General features: G+C 34.8%; 1 protein-coding gene across 10 annotated transcripts in view; it reads right to left on the reverse strand.

Annotated features, from left to right (window-relative positions):
* The window catches only part of LOC127865164 (regulator of G-protein signaling loco-like), a 124,361-nt gene that overhangs the window by 17,566 nt on the left and 83,028 nt on the right, over nucleotides 1-23,767 (reverse strand). For 8 of the 10 annotated variants that reach the window (XM_052405084.1, XM_052405082.1, XM_052405091.1 and 5 more), the window contains 8 exons: nucleotides 12,763-12,942; nucleotides 11,772-11,858; nucleotides 11,031-11,177; nucleotides 10,547-10,787; nucleotides 10,063-10,217; nucleotides 9,522-9,707; nucleotides 8,713-8,910; nucleotides 8,273-8,366 (listed from right to left, as the gene is read on the reverse strand). In XM_052405084.1, the coding sequence (XP_052261044.1) occupies nucleotides 8,273-8,366; nucleotides 8,713-8,910; nucleotides 9,522-9,707; nucleotides 10,063-10,217; nucleotides 10,547-10,787; nucleotides 11,031-11,177; nucleotides 11,772-11,858; nucleotides 12,763-12,942 (1,288 nt within the window). Of the gene's footprint in view, nucleotides 1-8,272; nucleotides 8,367-8,712; nucleotides 8,911-9,521; nucleotides 9,708-10,062; nucleotides 10,218-10,546; nucleotides 10,788-11,030; nucleotides 11,178-11,771; nucleotides 11,859-12,762; nucleotides 12,943-15,038; nucleotides 15,472-23,767 lie in introns of those variants that run through there. The other 2 variants (XM_052405085.1, XM_052405083.1) reach the window with 2 other exon arrangements.

The following is a 23,767-nucleotide window of genomic DNA, read 5'->3' on the forward strand; positions in this document are numbered from 1 at the left end:
TTTATTAGTTTAAATGTTGGGAGACATTATCGATCATTTTAAAATAGCCCATTTCAATAAAATCTCATGACAGTATTAACTGTAATTTTATACATTAATATAGTTTGTCCCATTTAGAACTCTCTAGGTTCCTATTTCAAACATCAAATGCTTGTCTCTGGGGACCCATTTACAGGTTTCTATGACACCACTCCTTAGAAGAAGCTTGAGCAGACATTGTTATAACAGAATTAGCCTCTTAAAACCAAGTACAAGTATTATTTCATTATGATATTACACTTTATGATATAACACTTTGGTGACAAACTGTGGGTGTTGGAGATGTCTTCCATTTTTCAAGGAGTACACAGAGGGGAGGACAATTTTGTCTACTGACTTTGAACAACCAGATGTGCATTACAGGAAGAACAAGAGATGTGTTTGTCAGAAACACAATGCCCCCTATTGTGCCACTTTGAAGCCATATATTTGACCTTTGACCTTGAAGGATGACCTTGACCTTTCACCACTCAAAATGTGCAGCTCCATAAGATACACATGCATGCCAAATATCAAGTTGCTATCTTCAATATTTCAAAAGTTATGACCAAGGTTAAAGTTTTGAGACACACAATGAATGACTGACACAGTGACTGACACAGTGACAGACAGGCCAAAAAACAATAGACCCCCAATCTTTCGATCTGGGGACATAAAAATCTCTTATAACATACAAACAAGATAACACCTAGTTGAACTTCACAACCCGATTAATTTTGTTAACCTTGACATACTATTGATGCAAACTTAACAGTATAAATGATGGGTGCATTGTGCAATAGTCATTATATTTCTCAATCCCAGATTGTAGATGTCTTTCGTATTTGCTCAATCTTTTGTTTCCCAACATGGTCGGCACTCATAGTGTTTAATTTCCTTATTCCACAACGACACTTAAGATCAGTAATTCTTGCCTTACCAGGACTGTGATCTTCCCTAACCACTCAGAAACTGGTTTTGATTTACATCAACAGCTGATTCAAGTCATTCCTATTTTAACTTGTTTCACATTGAAGTGTCAATCACCACGATTTCTTGAGAGTTGTTTTTCTTTCCATAATCTTTATTTTCTTCAGAATAACGCTATTTTGATATGAATAAGTAAAGAAATAACCAACATTTTTTCGAAGACCAATTTTGAAAATCAGCCAAGGCTATTGCTCATTACAAGAATGCTCTAGTGCAATATGCAGAAAATGACACCATTGTAATATGCTAAGAGGTTTCCAAATCTGATTACCCGGTCGCTTATGAAATAAAAATTGGAATTGATCACATCACAACAAATTTGTTCCTGAATTTACACTTTTCCCAGAAACTGCCCCCACCCCCAAGTCCATTGCACCTGCAGACATCCACAGATCATCAGAAAACTCAAATCCCCTATACCTTAATAATGCAAAAGTGGTCGGGTTATAACTACATGAATATTCAATGTAATATATGAGTGACACAAAAAACAAGCTTGAAGCATCGATGACTAGTATGCTTAATAGAGTAATATTCAAAATGAAGAAAACAACAACAGTAGGGCCATGATGGCCCTTAAGTGCTCAACCACATTAATGGCACATCACTTGTTGAAGACTGGAGCTAATGAACTAGTTTTTGACCTTTCAAGACCCAGATTTCAATTTGGCCTAAATTTTGTTCAGATCAGTATTCTGAAAGTTTCATCAAGATATTGTAACTAATGTGACCTCAAGAAAGGTAACAAGATTTTTTTAAGCTTTGACCTGAAGACCTACGGTAGTTTTAGACCCCAAGTTCCAGATTCAAACTTTGCCATGATATTGTAAAAATAACAAGATGCGTTTGTGAAACACAATGTCCCCCTATATGATGTTTGACCTTGAAGGATGACCTTGACCTTGTGAAGGATGACCTTGACATTGACCTTTCACCACTCAAAATGTGCAGCTCCATGAGATACACATGCATGCCAAATATCAAGTTGCTATCTTCAATATTGCAAAAGAATTCATAAAATAAGCGATTTGGGCCACATATATTTGACCTCTGACCTTGAAGGATGACCTTGACCTTGAGCTTTCACCACTCAAAATCTGCAGCTCCAACAGATACACATGTATGCCAAATATCAAGTTGCTATCTTCAATATTGCTAAAGTATTAATAAAATTAGCGATTTTGGCCACATATATTTGACCTCTGACCTTGAAGGATGACCTTGACCTTTCACCACTCAAAATGTGCAGCTTCATGAGATACATATGCATGCCAAATATGAAGTTGCTATCTTCAATATAGCAAAAGTTATTGCAAAATGTTAAAGTTGGCGCAAACAGACAGACAGACCAACGGACCAACAGACCAACAGACAGACAGGGCAAAAACAATATGTCCCCCACTACTATAGTGGGGGACATAAAAATTCTGATGTGGCTTCTGTTGAGGTAACACGGTTTTTCTAAGATTCCACCTGATGACCTAGTTTTCTGTCGGTAATAACCTTGATTTGGACTCTGCCTAGTTATTGCCAATATAAACATTCTAAGCAAGCTTCATTATTATCCTAATTACAAAATTTGGCGTCACGAGTGATAACAACCTAAAAGCCATTTTAAGTTGACAACAAACCATAATGAACACCGGACCTGGACTAACCACAATAGATCACTATGAGCACAAGCTGAAAAATGTACCTGTTTGACCTTTATTGTGAGCTAGTAAGTTATTTTATAACATCATAATGAATGCTGAAGTTACAGTTTGGGCAAGCCTTTTAATGGCTAAATTTTACTTTTGATCATCACGTGTGACCTTGGCCATTTACCGGTAGGTAAAGAGACAGTTGCTGCAAATGACACAGTCTCAACGTTGACAGCTTTTTTGTAAATAATTTTTGTAACATGGCATGACTGATAAAGTTACAGTACTGACAAACTGTTTATGGTAGACAGACGGATTTCACATGCAACTCATCAACTTCTCTTGGTGGATATTTTTGGCTAAAACTTTATGATGAATGTCAAGGTTATAAGAATGCAAACATTGACCTTTCAGTTGTATGTGACCTTAACCTTTGAAAAAGGAGCCCAGATATTACAAGCAGCAAGCTGTCTCTTCATGGTGGTCATTTGCGGTAAGTGTTTATAAAATTGAAAGATGAATGACAAAGTTACATTCTGGACAAGCTGTTTAATGGACTTATTTGTCCCTTGAACAGTGTGACCTTGACCTTTGATTTGTGGAGATGGGTTTAGGTGAGGACATGCTGTTTTATGGCAATCTGTGACCTTTCATCTCTTAGTATGACCTTGACCTTTGAACATTTGTGGTATATTTTTTCCAACTTTCAAGACAAATTAAACTAACAGCCTTGACAAGCTCTGACACATACAATCAATCACATACAAACTTCTGTTGGGACTTGTATAGTGAGCTTTCCTCAAGTTTGCTCTACAAAAACCAAAGTGTTTCTAACCTTATATAACCCATCAGAGTATCACACCTGATTTAGTTTTACACTCCTACAAATTGGATTGAAATTAGGACCAAAGTTTTTAACCTTATATGACCCATCATTTTACATGATCTGATTAAATTGAATTAATTGGATGGAAAACAAATGAACTTTAGAGCAAGTTATATAATACATTGTTACAGATAAAGGAAATTAAGCAAGAATTACAATTCCATGCAACATGATTGGTTGATGATAATGATTTAATCAGAATGGCAAATAGAGCACAATAATCGATGGGAATGTTCTCAGCTACAGACAAGCTTCCAGTGATTTAGATTGCTTGAATTTTCTACCCATACTCAAGGTTTTCCATTCTTACATGATAGTCTATCTAAGTGGTTAACCACATTTGTATGCAAGTATCTGATAAATTCCTTTTGGTATCAGACATAGAGGTAGAATGGCTGGATAAATTATTGTTTAGTGACCAACAGGTTTTTTTATCAATATAAATGGGATTTTATGGAATATTTCTCTTCAGAACAAACAGTTAAGGCAGAAAGTGTTGTTTATGATAAGCCTGTGCAAACTGCACAGGCAAAATATTTTAAGCCCAGATTCATATTTAATTTGGATTGAACCCATACAGTAAATATGTTAAATAACTTTACCCAGCATTAAGCCCATCATGTATAATCATATAATACTTTATACAAATTAAAGCAAAATGTTTTTACACAATTTAAATCTGCTTCCAAAGATTTGAAATTCTTAAAAACAAGCAAATTAGTTGAATTGATATCCCCCGCCAATATGCTTCTGGACACAAAAGTGTTATATTTGACACTAAAAAAAGCATTCTTTCAAGATACAAAGGGGCATAACTCCTTTAATAACAGATGGTGTACAATGCCATTTGGCGTGCATCATCTTCTTATATATATACAAAGCACTTCCATGATATGGCTCCGGACGGAAAGACGGACAACGCCAAAACAATATCCCTCCGCCTATGGCAGGGGATAATAGACCAATTCATTGTTATTGTTTTGATTCCGAATTTTCGCGCATGCGCGATGCGCTGGTAGGCAAAAGCACTGGGTACAGTTACGATAAACACTATGTCAAAATGATAATGGCACGTGTTTAGTCAATATATCGAAAACATTAACAACAACATCATAACACCTAAATACTATTAAAGATATTGCATTTTTAATGTCAATATTGTTTAATTAATACATGTATTCTTATCTATAAAAAAATATATACTCGCATCAAGGTAAAGGTGGTCTGAAGACTAAACACCGACAATTTCACAAAACAAAGCTATGCATTAGCCGATGTATTTCTTGCAGAAGGACTTCAAAAATTACAAAAAATAATAAAGCATCCCATTATATAATTATAATTATCAATTGTATGAGTACGAAAGTGTGGTAAAAAAAATGAGTGAAAGAAAAGGGGTGCATTAAAATCTGACATACCGGTACAACAAAGCCCTATTAAAAGCGAAGTGCATGACAGTATTTAAATGTTATGATCATTTTCTTTTAAATTGGATGATTTGTTTTTAAGGTGAATAACACTATAGATGAATCGTTACATACAACTGAAAAACACAACTTCACATGATGCAAATTAACCTGTGAATTCATGTATATTGAAATTCCTTTACAAGTGTATATGAGTGACAAATATCTTACATTTTATAATATATATCTACATTGTTTTTTATTTTTCGTAAATATTATTTACCCCGGTAGTCATACGTAATTTCTTGTTTTCATGATGTCGTTTGTGCATGGCCTAACATTCAATCTTCAAACGGAATGACGTAGTTTTAATTAACCGGTACCCGCTAAATTCCTTTAATGATTATATGTACATTAACCATTTATTAAATACGTTTTGTTATAAATTACCGGCAAACAGGCTAGTATCTTCAAAGCGTACATTTTCTGTTAATATATACTGGACAAATTATTTTATATTTTTTTACGATATGTAGCAGATCTAATTGAACAGTTGAACTTTGGCGGTATATTACTCAACCCCAAATAACTGCTCAATACTACTAGAAAGAGAAGACATGGTGGTACCATCAATTGTGTTTAATGACCAGACTTTCATATACCACCTGTGGTCAGGGACCTATTGTTTGTATAGGTCCCTGCTGTAGTTTATGACACTTTGCTGTTAGTTAAGTAGGGACAATATCTGATCAAAACGAGATAATCGGCTTGTGCCGAACAAAGGGGGCAATTAAACACCGGAATACAAAGGCTAACACGATTTTAAGATTGATGCAAACAATCAAATCAAACCAATTAAATTAAATTAATTTAATGTGTCAAAGTGTTAGTTTTCCTAGACAGACAGACAATACTTTTTTTAGTAATTTCCTTTTTACTCCCATCGTCAACATAATATATTTTGTATATAACAATAAAAATACATATAAGTTGCTTTAAGGTAGGTGAAACTATGTAACAAAGTATATTTACATTTTTTTTAGGGTAGGTGTACCCATTGAGCATAAAAAGCGCACAACGAATATACAATATATGTAATTTATTTTGTAAAGTCGCGATTAATTCCTGATGTTAAATTATATTATTAAAAGGACACAAGAAAATCTATTTATGGTGTTGTTTTTTTCCCGTTTGCCTGTTTGCATTTAAAAATAAAATATTTTGCCAATAATACTACCGAGTTTATAATGTGTGCATTGATGTAATCAGCTATGGTCAGATTACAGAATGATATAATTGTAAAATTTAGTTCAATGTTTTGGAAGACTTTTTTTACTTGACTTGCACAATGTACCTCGTCAACATCACAGTCATGTGGTTGATATTGATACGCGCCAGAAAACATATTTCACCAAACACGAGTATGAATAAATCAAATGTATATTGGGGTACATAAGATGAACAATGGGTAAATTACGTTATACGATTTAACAAATTTGATCTGATACTCAAAGATTCCTTAACACATAAACAAAGTGTTATTAGTTCAGACCCTGTTCTTTAGTTGCAGCAATTGTACATACTTAATAACAGATGGATTATGGATTATCATAGTGGTAGGTTAATATATGCTGTGTGCATGGAATCGATCTATTTATTGTTTGTTTTTATTCTTATTTGTTTGAGTACAGTACAACAACTTTTGGGATGTTTAAATATAAAATCTAAAAATGATCGTATACATATCAAAATATATTAAATAATGTATTTAATATAGATGTAGAGCGTGACAATAAATATCGTGCTCGATATCTCCCCTTTGATCGTGTCTTTCTTTTGCCTACCAGAGTAGCACGGATAAAGACACGCAGGTGCGCGTGACGTCACGCGTGAATTGGTCTATTAAATACTACTTTATAGCAAACTTCCACCTGCTGGAAAGCTGATCTGTACCCAGTAACACTCAGTGACTCCAGGAAAGCATGATATTAACTGATGGCAGACTGGGAACCAGGAGATAACAAACAGCAGATATTCAGTATAACAGTTTTATTTATTCAAAAGCAAGAAAAGCACATTTGAGGTCAGTGTCATACAACATGCGGTACTCTCTATACAATTCTTCCCTACAATTACATGCCTGATGGCAATTCATCTAAATTTTTGAATAATAAAATTCAGTCATGATATTTTTATGATAATAGATTTAATCAATCTCTTTTATGCAGGCTTATGGCACCAAGCATAGGCTGATATTTGAAATGCAAAAATATTCAATTTCAACCTATTTGTTTTGTACCACATGTTGACCAATATGGTAAAAAATATGAATATCATTAAAAAAGATGAGAAATTTCAAAGCAACAACAAAAAAGAAGACTGCCAGGCTTCAGAAAAGGGAAGGAGAAAATAAGGCAATGTTTTATCATGAGAAATGTGGCGTGTCACGGATGTGTTATTACAATAAATTATGGTATGCTCCCGCATGCATAACCTGTCTACCATTAGATTTCATGAGGGATTAATACTGGATGACTATAAATCATGGTTAGATTTGATGGGTATAAATAATGATGATAAAGTAACTGAATAGTGATTGAATACATCCCACATTATTTTATGGAATTTAGACCAGCAGAAGCTTAGTTCACCAGCAGAAAAGATGTTCTCAGTTTGTTTTCCTCTCAGGAAAATTGTTATTTGGAGAGTTTTAATTATTAAGCCAGACAAATACAGACAAGTTATTAACAATAACACTCAACAATGATAAAAAGAGTTAAAAATAAAAGTAATTGTATTAGGGTGTAAAATAACCACACTTTCTAAAATATAAAAATAAATTAAACTCGGCCAATGCTGTTCTAGAAAGTAACTACAAATTTAATATTAAGTTCTAGCAAGTTAACATGATGAACATATGAAAAATGACAAACTGAACAAATGTAACAAAACATACATGGATATAATACAAACTTTGAACACATTTCAGTAATATCATGAATATATACATATTGCACATTTGATTAAAGGGAGTGAACTAGCAATCAGAACCTACTACAAAAGTTGTTTCCCTTTACCTAACAGAAAGAATGGAATAAAAAAAAATACATCCCACCCCATACAAAAAAAATTAAATAACCTCAATTTATACTGGATATCATAGTTAATACCCATCCTTCTACGTATATATTTATCTTATATTCAAATGAATTAATGAGTAAAGTTCATTCTTTCAAAAGGTAGCACCATTTTTGTCTTTCCCCATATTTATTGCCGACGCCCATACTACAGTTTGAGTCACACGTTGGCTAAGTGTGTGAAATACGTACCGCCCTGTTCAGGCGCCTGTGCTAGTACTATTACACGCTGACTGTCAATTGTTGATACGAGATTGTCTAAGCACAAGGAATCCGACTGGCCATTCTATAATATAAACAAGTAATATAGTATAAATATTTTGCAGTTGAATTAATATCCTACAAAATTAGTTAAAATGGTTTATTTAAAGATTACAAGTAATATCTTTTGCAATAAAATATTTCGTATATAGACTATCAAAATATCAAAAATATTTGCTAAATTTTTTTTTGGGTAACAATAGTTTCACAACACAATTATTATTATCTTTAAAAAAATATGTACGATTTATATCATCTAATAACAAAAAAATGTTTCAAATTCAAGGAAACGTGCCAATCATTCAGTTTAATAAAATCATTCAACTAAAGTAAATAATTGTTTTTTTATTAGGAGAAATTTAGAATCTTACCAAGTGAATATCTATGGTTTCCATTCTGTAGCCATATTTGTTCAGGATTGGTTTGAATACATCCTTGATCAGGCGGTTAGGTTTGGCCTTGACTCCTATACACTTCTTGTTTGGGAGGTCCATTCTAAACAACACTCGCTTCTCTATGGTTACTTCTTTGGAACCCAACAAGGAGATATCTTCAGTGAGGTTTAACGGCTGCAAAACCAATCAACATGTATGGTTAATATGGAAAGTAATGATAGGTGGAAAATATGCAAGACATGCATTGTTTACTGTCTTTGACTTGGACAATAGACAGATTGCTTTCTGACAAGCCAGGTCTTCCTGGCCCACTCTAAGAAAACACACCCTTAACAAAGGCCCAATCAGAGCTGTCAGAATAGCTTCATTTTATTACGATTCTTTAACAGGAAGATGCCATCCTTTATTCTCGTAGACCTCAGTTATTGATATAATTCAATAATCAGTATTCTCTTGATTTTTATTTTATTTCATTTCATTTATATAGTTCTGTGAATGTACATATCAAATAAATTATCAATACCCCTAACTCTGGCAAAACGAAGCTTAATGCATGTGCCCAAAGTGTCATCCCAGATTAGCCTGTACAGTCCACATAGGCTAATCGGGGTCAATAGTTTCCGCTTTAAGTGTATTTTATTTTTCAAGAAATTCTCTTCTTAACAAAGGCTGAAAATGTTGTCCCAGACTGCACAGGGTAATCTAGGATGACAATTTCCACACACACATAAGGCCCAGTTTCCTCAGCATTAGGCTCACATCTTTCAAAGATAAACAATTCTTACCTTATCAGAGCCTAACAAGAACACATCCACGCTGGCAATAGAGAGGCCACGTTTTTCACACAGTTTGCCCAGGATGTAGCTGATTGTCTGCCCCTGCTTGGTGCCTACTACAGTGGTGGAACCGTCTGGCATGATGACCCGACAGAACCGAGGCTGCTCCGGCTCCTCTTCTATTGTGTCAGGCAACTGGAAAACATGTTCATACCTATTTGAGACAGGCTGATCAGGGATGACACTTTCAGCATAAATATGGATTGTTGCTTAGAAAATAATTCCTTTAAACGAAAAAACCCCACAATAAAAGCAGAAAGCTCCATCCCTTATTAACCATTATTAAGACTGCATATGCTCATTTGCGACAACACTTTACAAACAAGTCGCACATGTGTTACGCCCCATTTTCCCAGAGGCAAGGCTCATTAGTTTTGTTAGTTTATTAGAAATTGTCTTCTTTTTTTAAACAGCATTAAGGTCATACCATAGGGGTCATTCAGACAACGTTAATTTTTACAAACTATAAAATAGGAAATTGTATATTAACCTCTATTTGAGCTTGGTCCCGCTTACTAGCCACTGTTTCTATAGTGGTAGGGGCATTGCTGGTCAAAGGGAGGTTATTCATATTGGCATCTTTGGTTTCTTTTGAGGATTTCTGAGTCTTGGTCTCATTGTCTCCCTTGGATGTCTTTTTGGATTCTTAAAAACAAAATGAAACATCTTTCTAGTCCAGTTTAAAAGGATTGAACATTGAGCTAGATTATTTGCGATTTTCAGAACATTTTCTGTCTAATAAATAAAAACTGGAAATAATTCATAATCCTGTCAATTTTTTTCAAAGACTGGTATACAGCACTTTAACATGCAGTCAAATAATGTATTTAAGTTTTATAACTATATAATGTATTCACAATTTAAGTGTTCACAAAAATCATGTTTAGAATCAAATATGAGAAATAAACTCTGCTCCCAGTCCTCAATAAAACAACATAATGAGAATAAAACAATATTCAAATCAACTACCACACCTATGAGCTTACTGAGTCTGCTCCATGGCAGCAGTGAGTGCCTCCGTTTCTCCTTGCTCTCCTCATTCTCCTTGCTTCCCTTGTGGCCCTTCTTTTTGTCCTCCTGGCCCCTGTCCAGTGGGTCGGGGGCAGGGCCGGGCACCTGCAGGGGACGCCCCTCCATCTCCGTCATCACGTAGGACTTGTAGAGGTCAGACTTGAGGAACCGGCCATAGCTGTCCTGCTTCATCAGCTGGTAGATCTGAATCACAAAATGAGACACATGTTAGAGAACAGTTACGGTATATAGCAGCCATAGTATGTAGCCATTGTATAGGGCAAGGCCTTGAGCAAAACAGCAGGCTTCTTTTTAATGTTTTAAAACAATTCTTGTATTCTTATAGATGTTGAGATAACCTACAAAACAAATGCGTATTCTAGATGATTTTGTTTTGTATTTATCATACACATTTTATATTACTTGTTGACATTACAAAACACATACATGTAACTGGGCAGCGTTAAACAGCTGGTGAGAGGGTTTCTCCAAGCGTGACTCAATCTCCCTGCGTAGTACACTGTCAATATTCACGGGGTCTGGGCTGTGCATGGCAACATGCTTCCCATAGATCTCCTTGGCCTTCACCGTCCTCTGAAATATACAGTAGGCTATGTACAGACAGGTCCTCTGAAATATACAGTGCGCTATGTACAGACAGGTCCTCTGAAATATACAGTGGGCTACATACAGACAAGTCCTCTGAAATATACAGTGGGCTATGTACAGACAGGTCCTCTGAAATATACAGTGGGCTATGTACAGACAGGTCCTCTGAAATATACAGTGGGCTATGTACAGACAGGTCCTCTGAAATATACAGTGGGCTATGTACAGACAGGTTTTGCTATAGTTTCAAGTAAGATGGTGTGGATGTTGGATGAACATTCTTCCTCTTTATAAATTAAAGCATCCTAAGAGCCTTCCAGCCTGTTTATTATCTGGTGAGAAAGGAAGGATTCATAACTTAGAACGCAATATTACAGGTCATTTCCAGTTTCTTTACAATGTGTATAATCAAGCACCTTATTTTTATAAAAACATTAGGCAATATCTTTGAAAAAAAATCCATTTCAGACATGAAATTTGAAATGTTACATGAATGTATGTTTTATTTATATTTTGCCATGTAAAAACATGATATATTGTGATCTAAAAGCATCTGGCAAGTCTTGAACAGCTACTTACAAAGCTGGCATCTGCAATGTTTTTGAAGTCTTCACAGGTCTGCCAGAACTCTATGTTTTCCTCACTGAACTCTTTCTTCAAAAATTCCTGAAAACAAAATATTGCTGAGGTAACTATTCGCTCAGAAATACTTTACTTTTTGTCTGCAATATAAATCCCTGATATAAAAAAATAATATCAAGACCAAGTACAACTTGCAATCTGTGTTTGTTTGTGGCGTAACTACTGGTAACATCTCAGCATCTTGCCACAAAGCACAATGACATGGGCAAGAAAGTCCTGAAGCTGGCCATCCATGAGGGCAGGTACCCGCCAGGGAAGCATGAATAAGGCTCTACACTGATGGGTCAGCAATAGAGGCAGTCAGGAGAGGGGGACTGGGAGCATACATGAAGGAACCAACACTGGCAGTTACAGGCAGTGGAAATATCAACAGTCATCCACTGAATAAAATACATAGCTGAAGCCTTATTCCATGTTGCCAACATCATTGGCAGCAAAGTAGACCAAGACTCCCAGATAGTTTTCCTAACAGGTGATTTGTTAGTGGCAGAAGCAGTAGCAGCCAACAATGCTCCATCTTTCAGCAGCACTACAGAATAAGTGCTTTAGACTTATACTCAGTGCATACTCTTACTCTTATCGAATAAATGGGACATCTGAGGCAGACAGGATGGCAAAGCTGTGAGCCCATGAGGAGAACAGAGTCATATCTACAACAAATTAGCGCCATCATTGAAACCTTGTATGTCTTTATAGTGAACTACGTAGTTCCTTGTCAGACTCAGGCTGGTCTGGAGCTACGCTGTTTGCGTTAGGTAAGATCCAATTTCACTGGACGAGGCTCAAAGGATGTAAGCTTACTTAACACAGCAGTCAGTACACCGACAAGCTAGCTCAACATCTCCATTACATATCTGGTGCTAGTTTTTCCAATTTACTGTTCTGTTTAAACAAAAATACTATTCTGCGCAAGTTGCATTTTGCCTACCTTGAACACGGCGATGCCGACGTGGTCATTGAGGAGCTTGTCAAAGTTGACGGCCCAGCTTGCAACTCGCCCCACCTCCTGCTGCTCCGTCTCCTTGGCAACGTGACTCACAATGCTGTTCACACTGCTGGCTGAGGTCAGCTTGGATGGGGTGAAGTCCTGGTCCAGAATCACCAGCGACTGAAACCAGAACAAACATGCTAATGTTGGGGCATCAAGTTAACACAGAGATCGTGAGGGTTACTGCATACATTGCCTACAACACAGAGATCGTGAGTGTTACTGCATACATCAAGTTAACACAGAGATTGTGAGTGTTACTGCATACATCAAGTTACCACAGAGATTGTGAGTGTTACTGCATACATCAAGTTACCACAGATTTAGTGAGTGTTACTGCATACATTGCTTACACCATGAAAGCTGAAAGGTTCATATGGTCAAGAATTCAAGCAACTGCAAAAAAAAGATTTGTTAAACAAGATGTGTTTGAGAAACACAATGTCCCCCTATATGACGTTTGACCTTGTAGGATGACCTTGACCTTGACCCTTCACCACTCAAAATGTGCAGCTCCTTGAGATACACACGCATTTCAAATATAAAATTGCTAGCTTCAATATTGAAGAAGTGACATTACATGCGCAATTATGACCCATATACTTGACCTTGAAGGATGACCTTGACCTTTCACCACTCAAAATGTGCAGCTCCATGAGATACACATGCATGCCAAATATCAAGTTGCTATCTTCAATATTGCAAAAGTATTCATAAAATAAGCGATTTGGGCCACATATATTTGACCTCTGACCTTGAAGGATGACCTTGACCTTTCACCACTCAAAATGTGCAGCTCCATGAGATACACATGCATGCCAAATATCAAGTTGCTATCTTCAATATTGCAAAAGTATTCATAAAATGAGCGATTTTGGCCACCTATATTTGACCTCTGACCTTAAAGGATGACCTTGACCTTTCACCACTCAAAATGTGCAGCTTCATGAGATACACATGCATGCCAAATATGAAGTTGCTATCTTCAATATAGCAAAAGTTATTGCAAAATGTTAAAGTTGGCGCAAACCAACCAACAGACAAACCAACAGACAGGGCAAAAACAATATGTCCCCCACTACTATAGAGGGGGACATAAAAAGGGTTATTAGTGCCGCCATGATGGTTTTCAACATCATCATTTACATGCTTTTTTCTAACCGTTGAATCGGCTGTTTGGTTTGTTAAAATTCCAAGAACAACAAATGGAAGCCTATAAAGCAGCCCATTTTTCAAATCCTTCAACACCAGTGATTGGTTGAACTTGATATAGCTCAATTTTTTGTTCTCTCTAACCTCCAAAACACAGTCCTTCTCAATAGAGTAGAAGCTTAAGTCATATCCTTCACAGTTAAATATCCTGCTATCAACTGGCAACATTATCTTAGCAAATCATTAGGCACCAGTTCTAGTGAAATAATTGTCAGGTATTTTCTGCACTGACATCTTTCATAAAGAGTGTTTATTAGCATAATGATAATCAAATTACCAAACATACTTGAAAAGTGCTATCTTAAGGTAAAATAATGGAAAAAATTCAAGAAGATTTATAATACCTCATTTAATCCTCAAGCATTAATTTATTTGAATTGCAATTTGAATGATAACATAATTGTACATTCAAGGATTTTTTTATCATTTGTCCTCAAGTGTGTACTGAACATTTCAAAAGGCTGTCACAGAACATCAAACAACAAGCTTGTTATAATCTTAGGATATTCAGACCAATTTAATCTGCTATTATGCAAATTCTTAATAGCCTATTGACAAATCTGCTGCAAGTGTTCAAGCTTTTTGGCCACCAAGTGAGAAGTATTTTGAAAAACGAGATTAAAATGAATGATGAAGGCAAGGATATAAAGAATTGAATTTAGCAAATTCCAGTTTGATACAAATATTGTGCTGAGAAAAAATAGTCAAGGTAAACAATATATGTTTTTCATTTGAGGATGACAGAAAAATAATTTCTATATTTACAGGCAAATTTTCTCATAACATGTACATGCACTATGATTAACCCTTTGCATGCTGGGAAATGTGTCGTCTGCTGAATTTCTAAAATTAGCATTTTCTTCGATATTTTTCAAAGAATACTATCAGAATAGCAAACAGTTTGGATCCAAACTGTTTGCAAAACCTTCAAAATTCGGTTCCAGCATTGAAAGAGTTAAAAATTCCTTATAATTCTCCAACGACATCATTGTCATACTACTTACTCTGTTTAATTTAGAAAATGAACACTTTTTTGCTGTATGTTTTTCATAAAGTCTATTTTCATGTAACTGCTTTTCAGTGAGACCAGCTTTTCGTCTGTACAATCGTATATTCTTAGCAAGTGCTTTTCTCAGGCATTTCTCATCGTAATCTTGTGCAAACTGCGGCAGACTAATGTTCATGTCAACCTTTTCAATATAGTTTTGATTCAGGTCAAGAGCTTCATTCAAGAAAGCGTCCGCACATTTTTCTTCCACACAAACGGAATGCCTGCTGTGTTTTCGGAAGGATTTGTACAACTTTGAATATCCCTCCTTCCTATACCCAGACACTCCAAGTATACTTATATCCAAAAACATTGTTACTGTATGTACAATTGAAACAAATAAAAACAACTAACAATGTCCAAAATCACACGAGTATTGCATTAGCATGGAAAGAAAGCTTTTCCACATTTAAATTATTATTGGCAAACACTGTTTAGAAACTCCTGTAAGGTTGTGAACACATCTCTAGAGGTAATAATAAACAGTTAACTTTTTTACAAATTAAATAGCAAGACAAATTGTTCATAAATTGATTTCAAAACATTTATCACATAATTGCTCATTTATCTGACACTGGCCAATGAAATGTCCAGGAAAGCCTGAAGTGACCAATGAGATCACAGCAATCAGTCAGTGGCATGTATCCAGGTGTGACTGATCCCTTTACACCTACTTAATGGCTGCCTGACACAATCAGGGAGGACAAAACAGAGTGTGAAAGCTGGCCACTGCCCCAGACAGTCTAATTGACATGAGGTACAATCTAGCACACACTTCCAGTGGGGTGGAGGGAAACATGCCCTAGAGTTGGCAATAAAGTTGGCACAGTAGCTGATTGGTGCTTGATTAGCCAAGTGAAGGGTTTATTGCAGATCCCTCATGTCCACAAGATGGGGATCACACCTCAACTGAAAATGATCACTTAATGCTCTTAATAGATATTGTCTTTGCTTTTATCAATGAATGTTCACTTTATTTTATACATCTTGTCAAAAATATAATTTTTTCATATTGGTTTTTTAAGTGTTCCTAACTTTTACAGTATCAGAACTACCACCATGAATACAATTATTAATTATGTGGAGAAACATATTAATGCAATATATAATAATTTTAATTAATTAAAATAATTATGTAATATAATACTTAATGTTAAGTATTCAAATTCTACATGACCAATTGAAAAATCAAGATAGCAACAACAAATAATTAAATTAGTGATTATTAAGTATTTATATTAAACCTTAATTGTGAATATTTTTGTCAGACATCTACATTCAAATGTTCATATCTGCACTTGTACTGGAAGTGTTGAGACTCAAACCTCAAACCTTAAAACCACATTAGGAGTGTTCATGCTAAAAAAAATCATATCTGCATCCCCACAGTAAGTATTCACACTAAAATCACACCTATAACCATATGTTCTATTTAAAAAATATTGAATTTTATTAGAAAATAATTATAATGATAATGGCATTATCATCCTCTACCAAAGATCAGATTTTCAACCAGTACAATGTCAACAGCAAATTACACTTTTATACAGTCAGATCTCCACTAACTAGACACTATTCTACTCTACACTTTATTCATTTAAACAACTTATTTCAGTTAAACTTCTAATTCCTAAAGAAGCAGTTTTTCTTGCTCTTTCAGTGCATACATTTACATTAATCAAGTGCTGCAACCGGTACATTTTGAGACATTTTATAAAAATTTGGCACTCATTTTCACAACGCCCAAAAAATAAGGAAACAAATAACCTTATGGTTGTACGCAAAGGTTAGTGTCTGTACTAATACAGTTTTACACTGTACATGTGTGAAAACAAAGTACACAAGTAAAATCAAAAACAGATGTTTCTTTATTTTTTCCGCATAATTATATACAAAACTTTCAATTATAATGAAAAAAAAATCACACAATATACTTGTGGCAACTCACACAACATATTTCACTTTATGTAAATATAATCTGCAATATTATACAAGGATCAGAGCCCAAGAAAAAACTAAGTAAACCACTTGCTGGTTTTCAATGAATATACCGTATTTTACCATGTATAACGCGCTACCATGTATAACGCGCATGCGATTTTTTAAAGCCAAAATGGAGAAAAAAAGAATTCAAGACCAAAAACCCGAAAATTTGGCCGAAAATGGCCGCCATTCTTATATTGCGCAATCATTTAATCTGAGTTTTTCGGGCGCTTAATTTTTTGTTTTAAAGTAGGGAGCGTTTTTACGATCAGGAGCATGGGTTGCATAGCACTATATTTTTTGATAATTTTTAAGATTATTCTCTCGTGAACACCGATATGTCCTTATTGCTGCGCACTGCGCGTGTTTTTTCAAGACCCCTACGCGTTAAATTCGAACCACCATTACCTTTTACTCACATTTGAACAGTGTAACATTTTCATTACCTGCCGCTCACAACATCGTATGACATCTTCTTCTGCAGACCCGCAACATCGCAATGTCCAATTTTACGCAAATCGTCCGTGGATCCCATTTTATTTTTCATCGACTTAAATATTTCCCCATTAAGAGATGCTCCCCATTAAATCCAGTTTGACCCGGTATTTCGCGCCTTCACTGCGTCTAGTTGATATTATAGTGAGACAAACAATACACCCGAACGCTCAATCCAATACAGTTGGCGTTATCGGCGTAAAGCCATTTGACAAATATCATTTGTTTGTCTCTATTGAAAGAAAATAAAACGAGTCTATATCTCTATTGTTGGTTTGTAACCTACGTAGTATACTCGCACAGTAGCATATTTATGCAGAGATCGGAAAATGATTGATAAACGTATTCGTCGTTTCAATGCTTAGGGCCGAGTAATTTCGGCAAACCGGAACTCAACCTACGTAATACACTTGCTCAATTAACCGTTGAACTCCACCTCCGTTTTCTTCAAAAGGTTCGAAGGCGGAGCTTTGCACGTGCTATTATTTAATTGGACGATTGCCATTGAGGAACAAACACACAATTGGTTCGGCATGTTGATTGCTAGACAAAGGAAGCCAATTTTGTCAGCGAGAAACTTGTCGCTTTATTGCTTCAGACAGGAAGCGGCTTTCCTTTGATGACGTCAAACTGTCAATTCACATAGAGTGCAAATTTTCGGAATTGCTAACATTAAACTTTGGATTAAATTATCAAAATAAAGCAAAAGCGAAGTTGAAAAATATGATTGAAATAATTAGCCTCAGTTCAAATAAGACATTTTGCGTTGTAAATCAACAAGTTTTCATGACAACAAAAACTACAATACCGCGACGCACGGGGATCGATATAGCTCGATTTTTTTAATGAACAATCAATGAAGAAGTGTGAAAACACCAACAAAGACATTTTTTTCATCTTTTAATTTTTGTCAAAACTGTTACTACCCCGTTCATTCCTAACCTTTCCCGCTATATGTTGTTTTGACAACGGCCTCTTCAGTCTATAACATTATAGGGTGTAGTTTTCTGCAATAACAAAAATGGCGGCAATTGTGAAGATTTACGATTACGAAATGGATTTTTTGCAATTTAGCAACTAGGAAAGCGTTGTGTCAATGTATTACGCGCACTGAATTTTTATTTTGAAATTTGAAGGTAAAAAACCGCGCGCTATGCATGGTAAAATACGGTAGGTCATAATGTCAGAATGATGGACTGCACAGTGTATCTACTCACAACACCATACATAATTGACACGACGCCTTATGGATGATCGCTCTGCCCACTTAATCACGTGGCTTAGCGGTTATCAAACCTAGACAAGCTAACACCAAAATGGCTTCTTTGCCCATAGACTGCATATAGATTTACGCGATATTCCTGACGATTTTTATGGACTTTGTTAACGCCCTTTACACTTGTAAAGGGATTGATGTCATAAAGTTATTTTGCAAATGCAAAAAATATACGATTATAGAGAACATCAGCTATTTAAAACGTGTAAATCTGTACATTAAACACACTCTCAAACGCTTGCGCGTTTACCGAAATCGAATCCGTTATTACGTGTCATGGTGGTATTAGCAATAAATTAACACTTCACCAGTATTTACCCATGTTATTTACAAAAATTTTACCGAAACATTTCCCCCTCCCCGTGTATTTGACACGAAAAAGCGCTCCATTCCTGGTAATTCGGTGAAGTTTTACGCGCTTTTCGACGCCGAGTGGGTACCTCAATCCCACATGTTATTACGTATAAAAGTGATATATTAAACATTGCTTGTGGGACCTTTATCAATCACTTTAATTGAAAGTGCAAAACAACACAATAAGTCTGGTCATTGTCTGATATAAATTAGCGTTTTGTGAAGGGAAATTCGGTCATGCTAATTAATAAAGCTACCAGTATCAGACGCTCGCGCAGGTTCCGACTTCCACCAAGTTACCGCGTTTATAGGTTAACTTATTTCAGTAATAAATAACTCTTTTACAATAGCATTTATCGATACGTCTTTATTAAAATAGTAACAAAGTAGTTTTCACTTGTTTTTGACACACACAAAACTCGATTTTTAACGGGGATTTAGTTAAGTTACACAAAGTGGGTACCAAAATTCTCTATTATTTTACATGCACACGTGACATAATTCATACTTAAAAATGCTTAGTTATTGCTTTTATGACATTTCAATTTTTTTTTTAAATAAATTAATGTTCTATAAGGGGGATCTCGTTAATTCTTGAAGCTTCCACTCGCTCTTGTCAAGACCGCATTTCCGCGTTGGAAACGGTATAAATTTTATTCATCTAACTTATCTTTCTGGATACCAAATGTCAGATTTGCATAAACCCTATTTACAGCGTTATTGCCATATTTCATTTCCGTTTTTATCCCCACAAAATAAACGAAACACGTTTTAAAAATGAGAACTAGGCATTCGGGCTCCAAGTGTGGATTAAAAGCGTTTATTGGTGACACCACATGTCTGCACATGTGTAGATACCGTTAATAAGATAAGATATCATGTGTCACCTTCAAATAACATGTATGATGACAGTTAAGTCTATTACTATCAGAGTAATAAAACACAGCATGAATTAGGCTTCATGCTGGGTTTTATTTCTCGTAAAGTAATGCAGATGAACATTGCTACTATTAATCACCTAGTAACTGGTAAAACTATTAAAAAACATGAACTATTATGCGATGATCAGATCGATAACATAAACTATTTAAATCTGCTAGTATATTCGATAAAAAGTTATTGTAATTGTCTTTTACAGTGTTGACGTTCAGTTGTTCGTGGGGACAACCGCATGCATTTATCCATCACTTACACTTCTCAAGATCTCTTTTCGGCTTTGGAAACTATATAAATTCAATGTCACCAACAAATCTTTCAGGATATCGATTGTACGAGTTACATAATCCCCATTGACACCGTTTAACCATTTTTAATCTTCGTTTTAAAAGAGGAAATCAAAAGAAACTCGTTACAATAAAAGTGAACCTAGACATAGCTTGTCTAGAAAATGGCGGACAGTTCGTTGCTAACTCGCGCGCCCGATTTATCGATTGCTGATTGGTAGATCAATTCTTAGATAAGAATTTGATTGACAGTTGGCGTCATGTCAATTCCAATGAATATAGGTCATAATGATGGACTGCACAGTTTATCTACTCACAACACCATAAATATCAATATTTCATCTATATTGCATTTTACAGTAACCATTAAAATTCAGTCTTACATCTACCTGCTCATACGTCGGGGGTCTTAAAATGATTCAGAAATTCGACATTCTGTGCATGCGCACTTCATAAGTTGGGAAAAAAATTACAAGAAAATTGGAAAATCATCATTAAAATTATGACCCCTTCAAATTGATTGTCTGATTGTGTGGCAAAACTATTATTGTAATTATAACTCTGCCACCCCATCAAATTCATTGTCTGATTTTGTGGCACAACAATATTGTAATTATAACTACATTTTAACAAACCCGATATTATAGTTGTTATAAATAATATTACCTTGCAATGTGCTAACTAGTAATAAACCAACAAAACACTGTGTCATTATTTATGAGAAATGTCTTTAGAAATTTCGTAAACACACGTGTTATCAATTGGTAGGAACTGTACAGGAAGTTGGTTAAACGGAACTAAGAAGCCTTTCTCAGATATTCGTATATAAATGTATTCATGGTTTATGAGCATAGGCTGAGTTTTTACCGCAAATCGGGACTCAACTTGCGTAAAACATGTTCAATTAACAGTCCAACTGCCAATTCATGCAGAGTTAATTTTCGCAAGACTTTTAATAATGCCATTGACTCGTTGTTTACAATTTCAGTAAACAGCTCGTTAACAATTTCAGTAAAAAATACACTTGCTAACTTTAGTTTTCCCTAAAGTATCAACTTCTACCGTGCCATGATTGGGGATAGATCTTCTTCGAATTTCTTAATTTTTTGTAAATGAACCATCTCATCAGTCGAGTCTGTAATTTTAAACAAATTTGGAGGCAAACAATCTTGACTTATAACTGCAAGTTATGGTACACAGAAATGGCACTTCTTATTATTGCCTTGTCAATATCATTCATTTGTAAGCGCATATATGATGTTGACACACTGACATAATCATATTTAGAAATAAGAAAGCAGTTAACAGAATATTAATAATTAACCATAGTTTTTTCTGCTGAAAATTGGGCTATTGGATACTCAACTTACTTTAAAATTCTTTTTTTATCAATATTTTTTTCAAAATAAGACCGAAATGGAACACTATTCATCTCATGTTAAAAATTCAGAAGAATCTGAAAGTTTATTTGCCAATTAAAGGCCTCATATTTTTAAACATGCAAGAAAACAGCAACAGTGAGAATCCATTTATTTCATTTCCTATCTGCTTTAGCTCAGAAATGCAGCGATTAATTTGGAGATGAAGTAAAAAAGATAAGAAGCATAAATCAGATATCATACTAGTTTCTTCTGAAATTTCAGTATTTTAGGAAACAAATAGCACAAAAGTGAATTTTCCAGAGTTCAATGTAGCACAAAATCTGATAAAATGCTTCAGTTTTAACAGTTACTACTTTCAAATCTAAATATTGTTCATTCCACAAATATAGCTGGCATTGTATCCCTTTCACACCAGTATTTATTCAACACATTTATTCAATATTTCAAACCAATATTTGTCAAACAGCTCAAGTTGAAACTTCAATGTACAATTAAAGGATAGGTGAATACACTACCCTTTAGGTCCCATTTGTATGCCTTGAAAGGAACATATATAATATGCAGTGTCACTACCTTAATAATTATCATAGTATTACCCACCGTTCCAAGCTTAACCTTTTCAGACAATGAAATACTGAAACTCTATAGAAGTTTGTTGACAAATTTATTTCTGTATTACATTAGAGGTATAAACTTTGTTGCTATGTTTCTGTTACATAGATTTGCGTGTTACTTACAGGCACATGTCTGATGAGGTTTTCCAGCTCCCGGTCACTCATTCGTCTCATAATGATGTGTATATTCTGCCTCGCTATTGCAGACTTTTTCTTAAGCTTGGAAAACTCGGGCGTTCTCATTTTGCAAATGTGAGTTAATAATTAGTAATCATCCAACCTGTTTTAGTCACTCTTTATTTGTGTCACTTAGCTGTTGTTTTCTTAAAGTTGTAATTAATTGTTATTGCATTTATCAAAACTTCAATTTTCTTCAAGGTGTCTCAGGTTCCAAATCAGTATTTCATAATATTTGCAATTTCATCAAATATATATACCCAACTGAATTTTTTTATCTCCATACAATCAATTATCAGTAGCATAAGCTAAAAGCCTATCCAATCATGCTTCATAAGTACAATAATAATGAAACATCAGTTTTAACCACACCCCTCCCTAATGCAGAAGCCACACTTCTAAGATGTTGACTAAGATTATATAGAGATGAAAACATGTGATAAGCATTAATAATACAGTCTCATTAATTATGAATTGTTATCACAGACATAATTGACTCCCAATAACTTATCAATGTAATAATTCATTATATCATCAAGTGGTATCAGTACTTCACACCCACTAGGGGGAGGGATAACCTAAATGATTAGATGTATCTATAACTAGTTTCATAAGATTTAAGCCTGTGAAAACTTCAAAGGCCAGAGCTTTTTGAAGTAGTGTCCAATCTAAATGAGAATGAGTAAAAATTAATTAGCATTTCTAGGGCACATATCAATTATTTATTTAAGTTACCACAGACATAATTGACTAACAATAAATAATTAATATAAAAATTCAGAATACCATCAAATGGTATTAGTATTTTAGAGGGAGGGATAACATACATGATTAGATGTATATATAACTAGTTTCTTAAAAATTAAACCTGTGAAAACTTCAAAGGCCAGAAGCTTTCTGGAGTAGTGCCCAATCTCAATGAGAATCGATATTAAATATTTAGCATTTCAATTATTTATTTTAGTGTGTACAATTTTTGCCATTGTGCAACTCAAAAAGCAACTAGATGACAGTTAATTTTTATTTCTTACCTGCTATAGGTGTTTCTTTTCATGATAGTAAACATTATTGATTATCAATATATTAACACTTTCATTTTTGTTTAGTTGACAAAAGGTTTCTATAATGAACATTTAAAAAAAAAAAAGAGGAACTTCCCAGCCATTATAAAAACTGCTTGC

This window comes from Dreissena polymorpha, chromosome 1, assembly GCF_020536995.1.
Source record: "Dreissena polymorpha isolate Duluth1 chromosome 1, UMN_Dpol_1.0, whole genome shotgun sequence".
Classification (NCBI taxonomy): domain Eukaryota; kingdom Metazoa; phylum Mollusca; class Bivalvia; order Myida; family Dreissenidae; genus Dreissena; species Dreissena polymorpha.